Source organism: Sander lucioperca, chromosome 7 (genome assembly GCF_008315115.2).
Source record: "Sander lucioperca isolate FBNREF2018 chromosome 7, SLUC_FBN_1.2, whole genome shotgun sequence".
In the NCBI taxonomy this organism is placed as follows: Eukaryota; Metazoa; Chordata; class Actinopteri; order Perciformes; family Percidae; genus Sander; species Sander lucioperca.
Genome location: NC_050179.1, coordinates 36,264,902 through 36,284,901, shown reverse-complemented (window position 1 = coordinate 36,284,901; position 20,000 = coordinate 36,264,902). Strand labels below are relative to the sequence as shown.

At 41.6% G+C, this 20,000-nt stretch overlaps 2 protein-coding genes and 2 long non-coding RNA genes across 4 annotated transcripts in view; 3 read left to right on the top strand and 1 right to left on the bottom strand.

The window, feature by feature from the left end:
• Positions 1–20,000, top strand: part of LOC116036403 (NLR family CARD domain-containing protein 3-like) — a 1,020,880-nt gene that overhangs the window by 819,628 nt on the left and 181,252 nt on the right. The window lies entirely within an intron of this gene.
• Positions 1–20,000, top strand: part of LOC118495509 — a 297,118-nt gene that overhangs the window by 191,691 nt on the left and 85,427 nt on the right. Inside the window, exon 2 of the long non-coding RNA XR_004897954.1 lies at positions 6,515–6,519. This is a non-coding gene — a long non-coding RNA (uncharacterized LOC118495509). The remainder of the gene's footprint in view (positions 1–6,514; positions 6,520–20,000) is intronic.
• The window catches only part of LOC116054908, a 21,961-nt gene continuing 4,653 nt past the window's right edge, over positions 2,693–20,000 (bottom strand). The window contains exon 3 of the long non-coding RNA XR_004106180.2: positions 2,693–2,839. This is a non-coding gene — a long non-coding RNA (uncharacterized LOC116054908). The remainder of the gene's footprint in view (positions 2,840–20,000) is intronic.
• Positions 7,677–9,593, top strand: LOC116054905 (axoneme-associated protein mst101(2)-like). Its single transcript, XM_031306655.2, has one exon. The coding sequence runs from the start codon at positions 7,760–7,762 to the stop codon at positions 9,122–9,124; it is 1,365 nt and encodes a 454-aa protein (XP_031162515.1). The 5' UTR covers positions 7,677–7,759; the 3' UTR covers positions 9,125–9,593.

The following is a 20,000-nucleotide window of genomic DNA, read 5'->3' as shown; positions in this document are numbered from 1 at the left end:
GGAAGGCCTGACAATGCGAGGCTGAATGGAACCTGGGTCATTGCAATCCGACATAGGTTATTATGTATCTCCGTCCAAAATTCCTGGACCTTATCACTGGACCATAGGACATGAAGTAGTAAGCTGTCCTCTTGTCTTACATTTCCAACAGTTTGGTGTGTCTTTCAGACCAATTCTAAAGAATCTGGAGGGAGTCCAATAGAAGCGATGCATCATCTTGAAATGAATGAGGGGCACCCTCACATCGCGTGACATAACTTCCAAGCTTTTTAAAATGCTTTTGAGACCCTTGATGTGTCCTCAGACATCTTCTGCTTAACTGGAGATGACCTTTATTTTTTAACGCCTATCCTCAGATGATCCTGTGAATACTGCCAGGTAGCTTTTAGCTTAAACTAAAGATCCGGAGCATCAGTCAGTTTGATTTAGAGAAGTTCTCCGAGCAGGACAGAGTCACAGAGTCAGCTGTGAGAATGTGTGGTTGGTAGAGAGAGGGCTGTTGCGGTCAGTTTATCAAACTGTGTTGGAGGCACTAAAATATCGTCTCAACCGGTAATTGGGCAGCTATTTTGGGTTTGAGCATCAATTTTTTTTACAGCCGTCTAGAGATCACACTGTACTGACAGAGGTGTAATGAGGAGCCGGTGAGGGAAGCGGCTCCCGTCTCTAAAGCCAATTATCTGGACATTCAGATTTGTTTTCCTGTTTGTGTGCTTCATTTGTCTCGCCTACAGCTGGTGCAAAATGCTGCATCGAGACTTCTGACTGGCACAAGGAAAAGAGAAAGCATCACACCGATTCTGGCATCCCTGCATTGGCTACCTATTAAATACAGGATTGATTTTAAGATTCTTTTATTTGTTTTTAAAGCCATTCGTGGTCAGGCTCCTCACTATATTTCAGAACTCCTCAGCTCCTAGTCCAATTCCAGGCCTCTTAGATCCGCGAATCAATTATTTTTAACTGTTCCTAGATCGAAGTTAGTGGGTAAGGGAGATCGTGCCTTTTCTGTGGCAGCTCCAAAGCTTTGGAATAGTCTCCCACTTTGTCTCAGATGTTCCCCCTCCATTGACAGTATTAAAACACATCTCAAGACATATTTGTTCTCAAAGGCCTTTGGTTGATCTTAGAGGTTTGTAGCATCTTGAGATGATATTGTACTGTATTTCATGCATTTCTTGCTTTATTTTTATTTATTCATTTTCAATTTGTACAGTACTTTGGTCAACTTTGGTTGTTTTAAATGTGCTATATAAATAAACTTGACTTGACTTGACATTAAAACTGCAAAAAAGGAATTGCATGTGTCCAGCACCGGCCTGATGTTTGGTAGATGTTAAAAGATATTGAGATCATTAAACATTATTATCATTAAAACGAAAAAAAGTAGATTGTGAACAAAAGAGCACTAAAAAAAGTTTGAAAATGCATTCAGGTCTGCGTGGAGCAACAAATACAAAGGCATTGATTCACAGTGAAATTAGACTCATCAGTTTAAGCCGTCTGCAAAGTAGACACTATGCAGTACTTTAAGCGGTGTAATTACAATGCGCAGCGGCAATGACAGGCCATGACAGGGCCTGTCCTTCAAATAAAGAGGCTCTCTTCCTCCCCTTCATCATCATGATCATTATGCACAAAAACGGATCCATTAAATCCCTTTAGCATGGCTTCAATTTCAGCATTTCATTTTTAAGATATCTAGTTATTAGTGTCATTTCTGTGACAAGCCACAACCATATATTAGTCTTCTGTCCTTTATATTTAAAGTCTTGATAGATTTAAGTGTATTTAATTAATTAATTGTATTTTTTGTTATTTTCATGCCTAAAGTTTTTCTGTATTTTTGAGTGAGATAATGAACCGTAGGGGTGTCACGATTCCCCGTGAGCGCGTTATGGATACAAACGCGAGGGTAAAGTGTGTTGGGTCGGACGGGACGGGACTCCAAAAAACTCTTGAGACACTCAAACTGTTGTTGCAAAGTACCCTTCTGCTTCAGCTCCAGCAATCAGTTGGTGGTGCAGAGTTTTAAAAATTTCCGGAGACAAATAACGACAGATGCAATGTGCTTGCATTTCTCGAATAATACCGGCATATCACACGTCTTAATCAGAAAATGCTACATTAAAAATGAATATGCTGTTGAATGAATGCTGTTTACATGACCTGTATCAAATTCAGAACATTGTCATATTTGGCTATTGTTCTAGGAAACTTCAGCTCCGGCAATCAGTTGGTGGTGCAGAGTTTTAAAAATTTCCGGAGACAAATAACGACAGATGCAATGTGCTTGCATTTCTCTCATAATCTGTGTTTTTCTCTGTTTACGTCCTTTGTTCTCGCTGATCTCTAAAGAGACTAACGAGGCTGTGATAATCTGCATATTAAAGCAAAACATAAAGCAGTCATAAACACCTTTGAAGCAGCGTGTTTTCATTTTCTACCTCCTGAGAGAACCAGCCATTTCTTATCAAGGAGAGCTTTTGCTGCCTTTACTTTGTCTCCCCCTTGAATATTAACTTTCCATTTCGACTCGTTACGTGTTAGGTGTCTCCTGTGACCTTTGAAAGCTGCAGGAGTGAAAACTAAGAAATAGCATTTTCTGAGCCTGTCCTCCCCTGAAAAATGGCCTTTACATCTCATGTGTCAAACTCAAGGCCCGCGGACCGAACCCGGCCCCCTCGCAGATTTGGATCCAGCCCGCAAATTAATTTAGGTTCATAATAAATTTTGGCCCGCCTAGTTGTGCGCCAAACCCAAAAAGACGGGAAACTGTTTGCAGACTGCAATTACACGACACTTCAAGCAGAATTTGGCAGATTTGCCGACTTTGAGACTCAGTAATACAATCAAAGATATTTGACTTTTTCAATGAAATAAAAGCATGTCAATAAAGATTCTCATTTTCCAGTGTGGCCCGTAGTGAAGTTGAGTTTTACACCCGTGCTGTGCATCAACATGAGACATCAGTTTCATTTAAATCATGTGTACTCATACAAATGTACTGTAAACTGCAGTAAAAACCCTGATTGAGACGCAGATTCTGAATACTGTATACATCATATATCATCATACGTCCAAAGATTGCTTCTAAGACCCGAATAATACCGGCATATCACACGTCTTAATCAGAAAATGCTACATTAAAAATGAATATGCTGTTGAATGAATGCTGTTTACATGACCTGTATCAAATTCAGAACATTGTCATATTTGGCTATTGTTCTAGGAAACTTCAGCTCCGGCAATCAGTTGGTGGTGCAGAGTTTTAAAAATTTCCGGAGACAAATAACGACAGATGCAATGTGCTTGCATTTCTCTCATAATCTGTGTTTTTATCTGTTTACGTCCTTTGTTCTCGCTGATCTCTAAAGAGACTAACGAGGCTGCGATAATCTGCATATTAAAGTAGTCATAAACACCGTTGAAGCAGCGTGTTTTCATTTTCTACCTCCTGAGAGAACCAGCCATTTCTTATCAAAGAGAGCTTTTGTTGCCTTTACTTTGTCTCCCCCTTGAATATTAACTTTCCATGCTATGCATTAAGTGTGTCCTGTGACCTTTGAAAGCAGCAGGAGTGAAAACTAACAAATAGCATTTTCTGAGCCTGTCCTCCCCTGAAAAATGGCACCATAATTCGTTTGCTGAAGCAGCAATTATGGCTCAATGGTGTGGCCGGGTTGGCTCAGTGGGTAGAGCAGGCGCACGTATACTGAGAGGTTTATGTCTCGACGCAGAGGTCCAGGGTTCGAATCTGACCTGTGACAGTTTCCTGCATGTCTTTCTCACCTAGCTGTCCTGTCAAAAATTTAAGGCGGAAAAACCCAAAAAATAATCTTTAAAAAAACGCGACCGTCGACTTCAAGGCACCTAACCCTAACCCTTGCCTAACCCTAGTGCCTTCCATGCAGCGCTGCCTGGAAGACAACGTTGGGGGCTTAAAACACAAAACGTTTACAATGGTGCTCTCTAGTGACCGTAGAAACTATTACGTAGGTAGAGCCTATTCTGTGGATACCTGACAATCGCAGAAGCTGTCCGGCGACACGTCGCCATCAAATATATACTGCTGAGTGGTTTGAGATCTGTGAAGACCAGTTGGTTTTGTGCACTTTTACTGCTGTTCACTTTAGTTTGAAAAAGAGCTTAAGAGGGTCACAGAGAAGATTAACCTACCTGGAAAACGTTTGGCATGGATGACTTGCAAAATGAGTGCTGATGGAGTTCTGCAGAGGCTTCGATAACAAGACAGAGAAGATGGAGGAGAAAACCAATTGAGTCCGACCACAGGGGCGATTCCAGGATTTTTAAAGTGGGGTGGCACAGGGGGGACCAATAATCAGTCAGGGGGGGGCCAGGGGATTTTATCAGAATACAGCATAGAAAATCGGCTTAGAAATATAGTACATTTTGGATAGGATAGAACAACACATTTCAATTTTGCTAAATAAATCACATTCATTATTAATTGGACTTGACTTTTTTCAACAAATTGTGTATCCAAATGGGGCAATCATATTTCGGGGGGGGGGGGGGGGCCACCCCAGGCCCCCCCTCTAAACCCGTCCCTGGCCCGACGTCCTCCATAGCCCTCACTCTGGAGAGAAAACTACGAGATATGATATCAATATGAAGCTATGGCCAGCAGCTGGTTAGCTTAGCTTAGCACAAAGACTGGAAATTGGGGGAAACAGCTATGTTCCCACATTTCCTTTTTCATAAATTTGTATCAGATTTTATCCCCCTTTCTCCCAATTTGGTAACCAAATACACCCAACCTATTATCACGTAGCAATGGACTACAGACGGAATGTAACCCTAACCCAAACATAGGGCCTAATTTTAAGAAATATCTTAGAAATGTGGGAACATAGGGCTGTGGGAACATAGGGCTGTAGGAACATAGGGCTGTGGGAACATAGGGCTGACCCCACTGAAGCAGAGTAGAAATATCAAGTAGCATAAAGATGGAATACCTAAGGACAAGTACCTGAGTAAATGTACTTAGTTACTTTCCACCGCTGCCATTCTTAATCCCGCCTTCAAAGCTCTGATCGGCTTTTTTCTGGGTCGACGAGCGCAAGAACAGACGGGAAAAATCGGTGATGTGGGCGGTTATTCACAGGTCTGGAAACAGGAAACAAAACCTGTGTTTAAGGACTCAAGGTGCAGCAGGAAAGCAGTAGATGTACACAAAACAGAATCATGCAGAGACGAGAGAGGTGTTGATGATGAGTGTTGATTATGGAGACATCAAGTTGAGGGTGGAGACATCAGCAGGAGACTCTGCTGGGAGGCCGAGAAACCAAAGAATAAACAATCAGAGACATCATGTGTTTGTTCATCAGTTCAGCATGTTTCAGATGTAAAATAACCATCAGCGGTAAACATCCGTTTTCCCCACACATGCACAGGCTCTACACTCTTTTCTGACGTAATTTCTTCTCTGTAAAACTTTCTGACAAACTGTTTCCAAGCTCTTTCTTTTGGCGCTGACTATAGCCGGAGAATCAGGATCGGACCCAGTGTTTGTGGAAGACTTAAAGGACAATTCCGGCGCAAAATGAACCTAGGGGTTAATAACATATGTGCCTGTATATCTGCCTGTATCCGTGAACGGTACTGTCTTTATAATCTTATCTATCTTTTCAATAAACTGTCTGTACACTTACAAAGTTCTCAATGCTTCGGTTTACATGTAGGGACCCTCATTATGCTACCGTGGAAATGTGGTGATATTTTCAGCCTTGTTAGTGGTCTAGAAATATATACCGGTATATATAAGATTTACCCTCTGCCCCGAAGGCTAGCGTTAGAAGCTAATCACCGTTTTGCGCTAGCTTGTTTCAAGCTAAATACGCATTCGATTAGCATGAAAACAGATCCCAGAGAATGGTCAACTCAGTACACATATGTTATTAACCCCTAGGTTCATTTTGCGCCGGAATTGTCATTTAAGCCCTATTAGCATGGGATTAGTATCATGTGGGGAACGAGTTTTGTGTGGCGCATTCTCACGGGATAAGCGAAGCCTGCTTTTACTTGAATTTATTGGCATATCTGTACCCCAAGAGTTGGGTACCTGGAGGCGCGCGTAGGACGGCCAGGGCGAGGCCGCCGCACCGCACTTGGGTCATCACCGTCTGCCCTCGGACGAAGCCGCGGGGAGCGGGTCGACTCTGGGACGGAGGTCTCCGGTCGGGCAGCGGTTCAGAATAGGTTGGATGCATGAAACGCAGCCCCCCCGCGATCATATTTGGCGAAGGGGTTTAGGGGTCTTTCCTCAAATTTGTTTTATGTTTTTCAATGAAAAAAAAATGCAATTCAACATAATTTTGGACCATTATAATCTCCATATCTGTGTCTAAAATGTTGGAAAAGCTAAAGCAGATGATAAATATGTAACACTCAAAAAACTTTCAAGACAAAGAAGTCAAACTACAATCATTAGATCTGGGAAAAGTCTTTTAGTTAAGTTGGCGCTTTTTTGCTGTATTTCACATTCATTCAGCTTAGGTGCTGCCAAAAACGGCTTGGGTGCTGCACCCAACACATCCTTGTGTAAGCGTTGCATAGCTACACGTAGCTATTTTCATTTCAGCGCCCCTGTTAAGTACTGCTACGTTTCTCCCTGTCATTCCCCCTGCTCTGGTGTTTCCCCCTCTCATTCCCCCTGCTCTGGCGTTTCCCCCTCTCATTCCCCCTGCTCTGGCGTTTCCCCCTCTCATTCCCCCTGCTCTGACGTTTCCCCCTCTCATTCCCCCTGCTCTGGCGTTTCCCCCTCTCATTCCCCCTGCTCTGACGTTTCCCCCTCTCATTCCCCCTGCTCTGGCGTTTCCCCCTCTCATTCCCCCTGCTCTGGCGTTTCCCCCTCTCATTCCCCCTGCTCTGACGTTTCCCCCTCTCACTCCCCCTGCTCTGGCATTTCCGAGCCCCTAAACCAGAGACCTGACCCGTTTTGGTTTGGAATCTGCGGGGTTGTGTTGCAGTCTCAACGACCGCAAACGGAGACCTTTGGCAACGTTTCTCCTCCTGATTGGGTCTCATCGGCCACAACGTCTCGTTCTCTGAGACTAAGCTACTAACTTTACCACGGCAACCACCGGCAACGGGCGGAACAAAAAAATAAAAATAAAAGTGCTGCCTATATGTTGCATGTTACATTTCCACTGTTTAGAAATGAAAGCCCGCTCCATTTATCCTTTTAAGTGTTAGCGGTTCTGCTTCTTCTTCTCCTCTTCTGGGAAAACACGACTGTGTTGCATTGTGGGATACGGTAGTAACATGTAGGGTACACTGTATGTACACTCAAATTAGCAGTGCATTGTTGGTATTTTATAGTGGACTATATAGTGAATGAAATTAACCGGGGAGATTTCGAACACCTCTACAAAATGACGAACACATTATAAAGGGAGCTATTTCTTGATGGGGAACAGTTTCCAACACAGTTATTGTCTGTGAGAAAATATTATGAATGAAATTCTGGAACCAGGCATGCCTGGAGTAGCCCCGCCCACTTTTGAATTCTACAGAAAATTTAAACACAAACAAAAACCAACTTTCTGAATGTTCGTGTTCTATGTGACATCACAGGATCAAAGGATCAAAGGCAACCAATGCAAGATTATAGAACTCTGATATTGGGGTTATAACCCAAACTGAGTCATTTCAGCTGGTAACCACTACACACAGTGTCTTGTTTTACAGTGAAGTCCGATCTACGTCAGAGACGATCTTCAAACAAACGAACAAAATGGAGATGGAAGTCCTGCTCATTGAGTCCCAGAGGAAGGTGAGCCAGATGGAGGAACAAATCCACCAGAGGGACACTGAAATCCTGGATCTCAGCAGGAAGAACGAGACTCTTTCTCAGACGCTCGCGGAGAAAATAGACCAGCTGAAAAGCAAAGAAGCTGAACTCCAACAGAGCAAGAAAAGGTTCACACAGGACCTGACTGAGAAAGAAAAAAGCTGGGAGACCAGATTTTTCTTTTTGCAGATGAAGTGTAACTGTCTGGAAGAGAATCTCAAGAAGAAGCAGGCCGAGAATAAAGACTGGCAGAAGAAAGTAAAACAGATGGATGAGGAAAAGGTGGAACTGGAAGAAAAGTTCACAAAGGACCTGAATGAGAAAGAAAACAGCTGGGAGACCAGATATTTCTTTTTGCAGATGAAGTGTAACTGTCTGGAAGAGAATCTCAAGAAGAAGCAGGCCGAGAATAAAGACTGGCAGAAGAAAGTAAAACAGATGGATGAGGAAAAGGTGGAACTGGAAGAAAAGTTCACAATGGACCTGAATGAGAAAGAAAAAAGCTGGGAGACCAGATATTTCTTTTTGCAGATGAAGTGTAACTGTCTGGAAGAGAATCTCAAGAAGAAGCAGGCCGAGAATAAAGATTGGCAGAAGAAAGTAAAACAGATGGATGAGGAAAAGGTGGAACTGGAAGAAAAGTTCACAAAGGACCTGAATGAGAAAGAAAAAAGCTGGGAGACCAGATATTTCTTTTTGCAGATGAAGTGTAACTGTCTGGAAGAGAATCTCAAGAAGAAGCAGGCCGAGAATAAAGACTGGGAGAAGAAAGTAAAACAGATGGATGAGGAAAAGGTGGAACTGGAAGAAAAGTTCACAAAGGACCTGGACGAGAAAGAAAAGAGCTGGGAGACCAGATTTAACGCTTTGCAGACGATGCACAACTCTCTGCAAGAGAATCTCAAGACGGAGCTGGCCGAGAATAAAGACTGGCAGAAGAAAGTAAAACAGATGGATGAGGAAAAGGAGGAACGGGAAGGAAAGTTCGCAAAGGACCTGGCTGAGAAACAACGGAGCTGGGAGATTAAGGACAAACAGATGAAGGAGGAGAAGAAGGAAGTGGAAGACCTCTGTCTGAAAATGAATGAGAAGAGAAGAGGTTTCTTGTTTCGCAAGAAGGCCGGCGACAGACAGGCAGAGTTGGAGAAAATGAAAAGCAAAATGTCCCAGAAGGAGATGAAAAAGACAGGGAAGATAGAGAAAGCCGAGAAGAAAAAGAAAGAAGCAAAGATGGATAAAGAAAAGGAGAAGGTAGAGAAGGGTTTTCTCAGCTGGATGAACAGAAAGAAGTGTAACAAAGCTGAATAAAAAAGGGCAGAGGAAGATTAACTTTATATTATAGACGTGATGTCTATAATATAAAGCTGTACCATTGCCTCGATCCTCTGTCTCCCTTCTTCACCTCTCCACCCTCCCTCCTTCCACACCTTCATCTACCTCACCCCTCCTTCTATCCATCCTTCCTCCCTCCACCTCCCCTTCACCTCCATCCCCCTCCATCCAAATATTTGCACTTTAGGCTCATTGGAAACTCTAAATTCAATCAACATTATTTTTTTTTAATTTTTGGGTTTTCTCCTGGCTGCTCAGGTTTTTTCTCCCACAAACCAAATCACTTCCGGCTGATTGGACACTCTAAATTGCCACCAAAATATTAACAAAAGGAAACTTAACATTCATCAATCAAATTAACATTCAATCAATTAGATAAAAGTGCAATAATATTCATGTATGGGTTTTCCCTGGTGCTCAGGTTTTCTCCCACTATCCAAATATGATACAGAAATCAAATAAACAAATTAAATGAAATTTCAATGTGTCTGTCTCTGAATAAATACATGAATATGAATAACATTTCATGACATGGTGACTATAAAGTAGAAGTATTGGTATCTGTTTAACGTTATAATCTGGAGGATTTTAATTTAGATACATAATCTCTGAAGGAGGTAAAACCATTTAAACCTATGGCCCACCAATGAAAGTATAACAATATTTATATATTTTCAGTATTACGAACTCAGTGTCAGTGGGGACATTTCCTATGATCCGTTGACAACAATGATCAATCAATCGATTAGTGAGGATATTTTTCCAGCAGCCCTAAAACCTGCGATTGTCACTCCTATATTTAAGTCTGGAAACAAACCAGACATGAACAATTATCGTCCAATAAGCATCCTCCCAGCTGCGTCAAAAGTGCTCGAGAAGACGGTGGCGGAGCAACTTACCACCCACTTTGACTCACAATCTCTCTTAAATCCAATGCAATTTGGTTTCAGACGTAAATATTCAACAGACTCTGCCTGTTGTTACTTTCTGGAAACTATCAGGGCATATGTGGATCAGGGAAGGGTGGTGGGAGCAGTATTCCTTGATCTGCGTAAAGCTTTTGATACTGTCAATCACCAGATACTCTACAGCAAATTAAATCAATATAGTCTCTCTGAGCACACTCAAAACTGGATAAGATCTTATTTGAGCGACCGACATCAGTGTGTACAAGTGAATAACATTCAATCTGCGTTTAGAGCCACCTCGATGGGAGTGCCGCAAGGGTCTATTTTGGGACCCTTGCTTTTTACCATCTATATAAATGACCTCCCTAGAGTGTGTTTGGACGTTGATGTAATCATGTACGCTGATGATACGGTGATCTTCACTTTTGGGGAAAACGAGCTGGAGGTTACTGAAAAATTATCAAAAGAGATGCAAAAAGTTGCAGAATGGTTGCAGACGTCCTGTCTGACCTTAAACTTGGATAGAACAGTCTCTCACGTTTTTTTTCAAATAAACGTAAATTACAACAACTAACTCAAGAAATTCAAGTAAATGGACAAAAAATGTGAATGAAACAAAATATTTAGGTCTAGTACTTGATTCGAACCTTGGTTTTAAAAGTCATATAACAAAAATTGGTAATAAATTGAAATTCAATTTGATGAACTATAAATATATTAGAAATTCACTAACTACGGAAGCCTCACATATATACCTCAATACTATGATTGTTCCACATCTTCTGTATTGCATGTCCAGTTGGTCTCAGGCGTGTAAAACATCGTTAAAATCACTTGAATCATTATATAAAAGGGCCATAAAAATTCATGATAAAAAGCCTCGTCAGTACCATCACTGTAAAGTACAAAGCAAATATAACATTTTGAGTTTTGAAAACCTCATTAAATATAATCAAATCGCTGCTCCCCCTTTAAGAAAATTTGTCACACTAAATTCAGAGAGAATTCCTAGAGCCACACGGTCGACAGTCAGAGGAGAGTGCAGCGTTCCAAGACGTAGAACCACATATGGTCAACAATCGTTCTCTTATAAAGCAGCGAGCCTTTGGAACATTCTTCCAAACGAAATTATTTCATGCACACACTATAGTACATTTACACGCCTGACCAAACAGTGGTTATTATCAAAGCAAACCTGCACGCACTGAATGACTGTGATGTGAACAATGTAAATTGTGAGTGAGTGAACGATAGATTCCTGAAGTGGAGAGTGTTTTTATGATGTGAGTGAAGTAATGTTTTCATGTATTATTTTGTATATATTTTATGAACTGTTGTAAGTATAACATCAACCTGTCCAGGGACTGTGGGTGGAAATTAGCATTTTTTGCTATAACCTGGCACATGACATCTCTTCTTTTTTTAAACTAATGTTTTTTGTGCATTGTCCCTGATCAAATAAAGAAATAAACCATAAACCATAAACCTATAATGTAGACTCACTGTATTCCAGACGACTGGCTCTGGAAACTGGAGGTTGGTTGGATTTAAAATTCAAGTGTCTGGAATACCGCGATGTGTCGGAAGTGTCCGGAATACAGGGTTTCACACCTGCCTCGTTTAGTTCGGTTGAATTGAACTAGAGTTTGTTTGCCCTGCAGGTGCAGTTCGTTTAGGTCAGTGAGAACGCAGCAGTCATACTCAGGTGCGCACCAAAAGCGGACCAAACAAGCGTACCGAGACCTGCTTGATGAGGTGGTCTCGGTACGCTTTCAATCGAACTCTGGAGCAGTTCGTTTGGAGCGAGAACGCAATCCGACCTCTAACCACACCAACTATATATACTCCGCAAGTCTGAGCTAATGTCTCCTGTAGTCAGGTGTGCTTTGCAATCTGCGATGCGGCAGAGCAGCAAACTGTAGCAGCTTGCAGTGTTTCTCTCACAGAAACAGACAGTGGTCAAGTTGCCGTCCGTCATTCGATCGGAGTTGGAAACAGACACCGGCAGAGCGAAGTCTCGGCGAGCAGCGCAGATAGTAACGTTTGCGAAACAATGTCTGATTATTTAAAGGAAATGAGCTGCTTTGACCTAGACTGGGTAAACTCAGCCTGATCTGCCGGTGATTTGATTTCTCCCTGCAGCTCAGGCTGGAAACCTGTATGTTATTTTATCCTGCTTCCGTTACAAATCTGCGGGGACCAATCACAAACTGGCTTATCCACCTTGGCAAGTTTAACACGATGACAATAGAGAAGTGACGGCAAGCAGCTTTTTGTTTACATTCAACATAGCGGCCACCGAAGCGCAGCAACCTGTTGATGCCGATGTCGCTGCTGTTTTAAAAGATGTCAAAGGCAAGTTTTCTCTGAAAACGGAACAGAAACGTGCCCTGGAACAATTCCTTACTACCGACTGGCTTTGGTAAAAGCCTATATTTACCAGCTAGCTCCGCTGGTGGCCAAAAGAATGCAGCTCAGCTCAAACCTCGTTGTTGCAAAGTACGTCACCCGGATCGTTGGTCTGATTGGTTGAAGGACTATCCATTTGCGTACAGAGTCATTTGAACTATGCCCGTAAAATCCAGAGCAGACTCCCCAGACTAATGTTCAATCTTAAAAGATTGAGCTTGTTCTGGTGCAGAGCCATAGAGAGACACTCTTTGATCTCATTAGCGGGGTGGTCACATGGTTCATGTAAGCCTGTATAGTTCCAAACACACACCGCGCTGTCATGTTCTTCTATGGGACTGATAGCAGCGATTGCGATATTGAATGGTAAATATAAATGAAAACACATACCCATGTACTTGTTTGATTGTTATTGCATTATTGCATATTTGTAAATGTCAGTTTTACATTTGGAGTGCTAGGGTGACAACTGAAATCTATGTATAAGTATTACTTAGATACGTTTTTAAATTTTGGAGGGAAAGCTTCACGTTCGTGTTAGCATGGGTAGCACTAGGCTACTGGGTTTAGTGGCTTAACCTTAACTTTTACCTTACTACATCTCTGTTTTGAAATGAATGACGATTCAAGATGTTCGTTTTTGTGCAACTGGACTATTGGATTTCCTTGATTTTGCTTGTAATTCCGATTCACTTGGCCAGAGAGCGATTGAGAAAGCAGAGTAGCAACAGTCCATTCAGCATTTAGTGTCCAGCCCACTTCTTCTGATGAGGCAGGAGTTGACCACACAACCATGATACAAAAAAGACTAAGCCATACACAAAGTATCAAATATATTATAGAATAACAACTCATTACGCTTGGATGAATGAATGAACATGAGATCATTACATTATTCATATTAGTACATCCAGCTTCAAAACAACCAGAGGTCAGGGATTCTCTGAGGATTTGCATACAAAATGTAGATAATCTACGAATTTCTACCTAATTAACCATTGCCAGTAGATGAACTTATGCATTTATTGGTTTCTGATTGTGGCAGATGATTTGATTCACGTTACAGTAATGTTTCGCTTTAATTTCTTTTCTATAGGAGTGTAGTGTACCCTTACATTAGAGATGCAAATGCAAAGGCAAAATACATATAACAGCAACATTACCTTGTTATTGTTACAGAGATTGAGGGAGAAATTGAGGTGGATTTCAAAGGAAATTAAAGGGACATGACAGGAGACAGAGAGAGCGATCAAGAGGCCACTTTGCTAGGGGCAGGTGATCCAGGGATGTGTGTGCCGAGGGCCAGTCAGTCAGGGGCCAGCAATGAAGAAAACTTTGCAGGGAGGATGCAGCACGTAAAGCTGGAGCCAGCAGCCATCGCCTCCAGCAGCCGCCACCACCTGCAGCAGAGTGAAAATAAGCAAACAAGCCCTTGAATCTATGCGTTTCCCCACACATGGCCAAATTGCTACCAAGTTGGGGAAGGGGTGGACAGAAGCTTACATTTTGGCCAGTGTCTCCTGGTTCACACAAAAATGACTCAGGCTGTGAAATTTGGGGAAGAAATTAGTCACACTACTGTCTGTGTAATAAACATTTTAAAGCTCATTATGGCTTATGATATTTTTTGTGTGGAATAATTTGTATTCATACATGTAATCCAACAGCCCTTTCAAGGGTATAATTAAACAAACGCAATGTTATTTCTACTAGCTATAGCATCAGACACAGTACTCAGCTGACTAGCTAACAGCAGATAAAACCTAAATAACACCTGTCCTTAATCAACCTTAATGATCCTAGTAATCCAACATCAATAACTAACTAAATAAAAGTTGTTAGACATTCACTACTGAACTTCGTAATTGTTGGTGTAGCGATACTTTCACAGCTGGCGAAGTCGAGCTAACAAACTAGCTAACGAGCTAACAAACTAGCAGGCAATCGGTCGTCTACCAAGATAAAAATATATATAATTACGCTGTGCACATACAAATAAAGATCAGTATATGCATCATAAAGGGCCTCTGATAAAATATAGACAGTTGACAATTCAAAAGAGGTAGCTTTTTAATCAACTTACCTCAGGAGTTAATCGTTGGCCAGCAATGGAAATGAATGATGTTCAACGCCGTAGAATGGATGTTTGGAACTATGCGAGACTGCATACCCCGGAAGTAGGTGGCAAAAAGCGTACAACTGAGTCCAGTGGGAGTGTTGCCACTCTGTTTTTCTCTATCACTCTGGTCTGGTTGATAGCCAGACTATTTAACTCCAGTTTATACTGAATTCTCACAGAAGCATTAAATAACTGAAACTGAATCTTTCTTGGTTATTTTTGTACCTAAATGTACCGTAAGAAACCAAAGGCACACAAACCAGTGATGGCATATCTTTAAAACTACAAAATCCTTCAGCTGCAAAGATTAATCGACAAGTTGTCAACTATTAAATTAATTGGCAACTATTTTGATGATTGGTTTGAGTCATTTTTTATGAAAAACAGGTAAACTTGTGTGATGTCTGCTTGTTAAATGTGAATATGTTCTTGTTTCTTCTCTCCTCTGTGACAGTAAACTAAATATCTTTGAGTTGTGGACAAAACTAGACATTTGAGGACTTCATCTTGGGCTTTTTGGGAAACACTGATCCATATTTTTCACCATTTTCTGACATTTTAGAGACCAAACTACTAATCCATTCATCCAGAAGACAATCGACAATGAAAATAATCGTTAGTTACAGGCATCGCTTATCCTGTGCGAATGCGCCACACAAAGAATGCTTCTAAAAACCCAAATAGTACTGGAATATCCCACATGTCTTAATCAGAAAATGCTACATTAAAAATGATAATGAATGCTGTTTACATGACCTGTATCAAATTCAGAACATTGTCATATTTGGCTATTGTTCTAGGAAACTTCAGTTCCGGCAATCAGTTTGGTACGGGTAAGGACAGATGCAATGTGCTTGCATTTGTCTCATAATCTGTGTTTTTCTCTGTTACGTCCTTTGTTCTCGCTGATCTCTAAAGAGACTAACGAGGCTGTGATAATCTGCATATTAAGGCAAAACATAAAGCAGTCATAAACACCTTTGAAGCAGCGTGTTTTCATTTTCTACCTCCTGAGAGAACCAGCCATTTCTTATCAAGAGAGCTTTTGCTGCCTTTACTTTGTTCCCCCCTTGGATATTAACTTTCCATTTTGACTCGTTATGCGTTAAGTGTCTCCTGTGACCTTTGAAAGCTGCAAGAGTGAAAACTAACCGGCAATTTCCACTGGATGCGTAGCGGCTGCGGATCCGCACCGGAACAGCGGTGGAGGTTTCCACTAAAGTCAATGTGTGTATTTCACACACAGAAACAAAATAAAAATCCGGTTAATTTTCAAAATAAAATACACCGTGCTCACGGCGGATCATATTTCCTTGCACTACACCTTGAAAACACAGCTCAGAGTAGTTTCCCTCTACTCCTCTGGATGGAAACAAACTGTTGTTGGTTGGTTGTGGTTCTATTCTACGTGAATTCGCGAGATCTTGTGGGTCCTCGTGACTACAGCTACAGAAATCCGGAGTAACAAATAGCATTTTCTGAGCCTGTCCTCCCCTGAAAAATGGCACCATAAGTTGTTTGTTGAAGCAGCAATTATGGCTCGATGGTATTTTAAGCCCCCACCATCGACTTCAAGGCACCTAACCCTAACCCTAGTGCCTTTCATGCAGCGCTGCCTGGAAGATGACATTGGGGGCTTAAAACAACAAACACCGCAATTATGACTCATATTTACATTTATAATGTCGGCGCCCTCTAGTGACTGTAGAAACTATTACGTAGTTATGATGGGAGCAAAGCAGGAAGTAAGGTAAGAAAGTATAAGAGCACAAACAAACACAGGACACCTGTCTCCGTCTGTTAAACTGTCTCTCATCCACTGAAATGATCTGTAATCACACAGTAACTGAGGGACGATCGTAGAAGCTGTCCAACGACACAATGTTATATACACTGCTGAGTGGTTTGAGATCTGCGTAGACCAGTTGGTTTCGTGCACTTTTAATGCTGCTCACTTCAGTCTGAAAAAGAGCTTAAGAGGGTCACAGAGAAGATTAACCTACCTGGAAAACGTTTGGCATGGATGACCTGCAAAATGAGTGCTGATGCAGTTCTGCAGAGGCTTCGATAACAGGACAGAGAAGATGGAGGAGAAAACCATCGCAGGGGCGACTGCAGGATTTTTAAAGCACAGGGGACTTTATCAGAATACAGCATAGAAAATCTGCTTAGAAATATAATACATTTTGGATAGGATAGAACAACACAGTTCAGTTTTGCTGAATAAAACACATCACATTCATTATTAATTTAAAGGGGCATTATGCAGAAAAAACACCCTTGCAACTTTGGGCTCACAGGTGCTAGGGGGAAGCGAGATGACCACTATTCAACTCAAAAAAGTCATATAACCATTCCAATGACTCCGAAGCTGTTCAGTTAAGGTAAATTAAGCTAAAAGAAACTGCATAGTTCCCCTTTAACTTGTTGTTTTTTTCAACAAATTGTGTATCCAAATACAAGACACATTTTCAATGGGCTCTTAAGGCAAACATTTGGATATGTGGAAACATTAATTGGTCATGTGACAAGGGCTGGGAATGTTTTTTGTCACAGAACCGTATAAAAATAATGTGCAATACACTTAAAATAAACTCAGAAAGTCAGTGCAATACACAATTTATTTCTTACAGTAACAGGTGCACTACAGTGAGTTCAATAGGTCTCTACTTCTAAACTTGCCTCAAAAACAAAGTACATAGTTGCTGTACAACGTGTGTTTAAAGTAGATATCCATTTACCAAATGGAAAGGCAGTGATTGGCAGAACAGGCAGCAAAGTGGCAGCACTCTGATCCAATGGAAATCAAATTTGTCAGATTGACAGCACTCTAGACCAATGGGTTGGGGGGGCACCGTGGGGGGGGGGAATCCTATTTCAGGGGGGGAAGGGCAGGTGCCACCCCAGGCCCCCCCTCTAGACCCGTCCCTGGCCCGACGTCCTCCAAAGCCCTCACTCTGGAGAGGAAACTACGAGATATGATATCAATATGAAGCTATGGCCAGCAGCTGGTTAGCTTAGCTTAGCACAAAGACTGGAAATGGGGGGAAACAGCTAGCCTGGCTCTGTGCAGAGGGAACAAATACCACCAGCAACTCTTTGTGCTAAGCTAACGGGCTGCTTGACTGAGAGTGTAATGTCAATCTGAATGTCTAACTCTCAGAGGGAAAGCAACAACCATAATAATAGTATATAATGGTAAATTATATAGCCCTATGTTCCCACATTTCTAAGATTTTTTTCGAAATTAGGCCCTATGTTCCCACATTTACTTTTTCATAAATTTGTATCAGATTGTATCCCCCTTTCTCCCAATTTGGTAACCAAATACACCCAACCTATTATCCCGTAGCAATGGACTACAGACGGAATGTAACCCTAACCCAAACATAGGGCCTAATTTTAAGAAATATCTTAGAAATGTGGGAACATAGGGCTGTGGGAACATAGGGCTGTGGGAACATAGGACTGTGGGACCATAGGTCTGTGGGAACATAGGTCTGTGGGACCATAGGACTGTGGGAACATAGGTCTGTAGGAACATAGGGCTGTGGGAACATAGGGCTGACCCCACTGAAGCAGAGTAGAAATATCAAGTAGCATTAAAGATGGAATACCTAAGGACAAGTACCTGAGTAAATGTACTTAGTTACTTTCCACCGCTGCCATTCTTAATCCCGCCTTCAAAGCTCTGATCGGCTTCGGTCGACGAGCGCAAGAACAGACGGGAAAAATCGGTGATGTGGGCGGTTATTCACAGGTCTGGAAACAGGAAACAAAACCTGTGTTTAAGGACTCAAGGTGCAGCAGGAAAGCAGTAGATGTACACAAAACAGAATCATGCAGAGACGAGAGAGGTGTTGATGATGAGTGTTGATTATGGAGACATCAAGTTGAGGGTGGAGACATCAGCAGGAGACTCTGCTGGGAGGCCGAGAAACCAAAGAATAAACAATCAGAGACATCATGTGTTTGTTCATCAGTTCAGCATGTTTCAGATGTAAAATAACCATCAGCGGTAAACATCCGTTTTCCCCACACATGCACAGGCTCTACACTCTTTTCTGACGTAATTTCTTCTCTGTAAAACTTTCTGACAAACTGTTCCGAGCTCTTTCTTTTGCCGCTGACTATAGCCGGAGAATTAGTCAACTCTGGGATGAAGGTCTCCGGACAGGCAGCAGTCCAGAATAGGATGGATGCATGAAACGTAGCCCCCCCGGATCATATTTGGCGGAGGGGTTTTTCAATGAAAACAAAAATGCACTTCAACATCATTTTGGACCATTATAATCTCCATATATGTGTCTAAAATGTTGGAAAAGCTAGAGCAGATGATAAATATATAACACTCAAAAAACTTTTAAGACAAAGAAGTCAAACTACAATCATTAGATCTGGGAAAAGTCTTTTAGTTAAGTTGGCGCTTTTTTGCCGCATTTCACAATCATTCAGCTTAGGTTAAAACGGCTCGGGGGCTGCACCCAACACATCATTGTGTACGCGTTGTGTAGCTACACGTAGCTATTTTCATTTGGGCGCCCATGCTATCCAATCTCTCGGCCTGCACGCTGCAGCGATCATTTCGGCGTCTCCTCTATTTCTTGTGCGAGACGCGAGCGAATATGTCATCCAGGCAGGTAATCACATTTCACAAGAAAGACCACAGTGCAGCTGGATACTTTCTATAACAAAGTACTGCTAACACTATGTGGCTAAAGTTAACAGGGTTTTTTCTGCATAGAGAAATGTTTGGCGCCCCCCCAAAAAGGTTTTAGCCAGCCCCAAAGGAAAATCCCCAGCACCAAAATGATAAGAATTGAGAATAAAAATAGCAATTCAAATTCTTTCCAAATGTGTTTAACAAGTAGAACATAAACTTCATAATGAGCGCTTATCTCCCAGAGTTTTATCTCCAGAGTTAGCCAGTATACCGGACTCTCCCAGTTATTTATTTAAATATTAATATTATATTTTTAACAACTTTTGTTAATTTGGGTTTCATTTACTGAAGCATAACATACTTTTTTTTTTTTTCAAGTTGTCAGAAATAACAGGCAAATGCATATAGATTTCTATCAAATAAGGTAACACAGACTCATGCCTTTACTGTACGCGGACCGATCATGCTAACTGCCCCCCCCCCAAAAAAAAAAGGTTAATATTTCACATTCACAGCCTGAAATCGGTTAACAGTTACCTTCTCATCTTTAAAGGTCCAGTGTGTATCATTATCAAAATCTGTGTTGCCCGTTCACAAACCTTTTTCATGAATATTTACCACCACCATCAATTCCAAGTATTTTTTTGGCTTGACATTTTTTTTTTGCATTCACATGAACTGGGGTAGACGCTCCATAGTCATGCTCCATCTTGAAATATGTTAACCGGTAAGGGACATACAGGACATACTGCT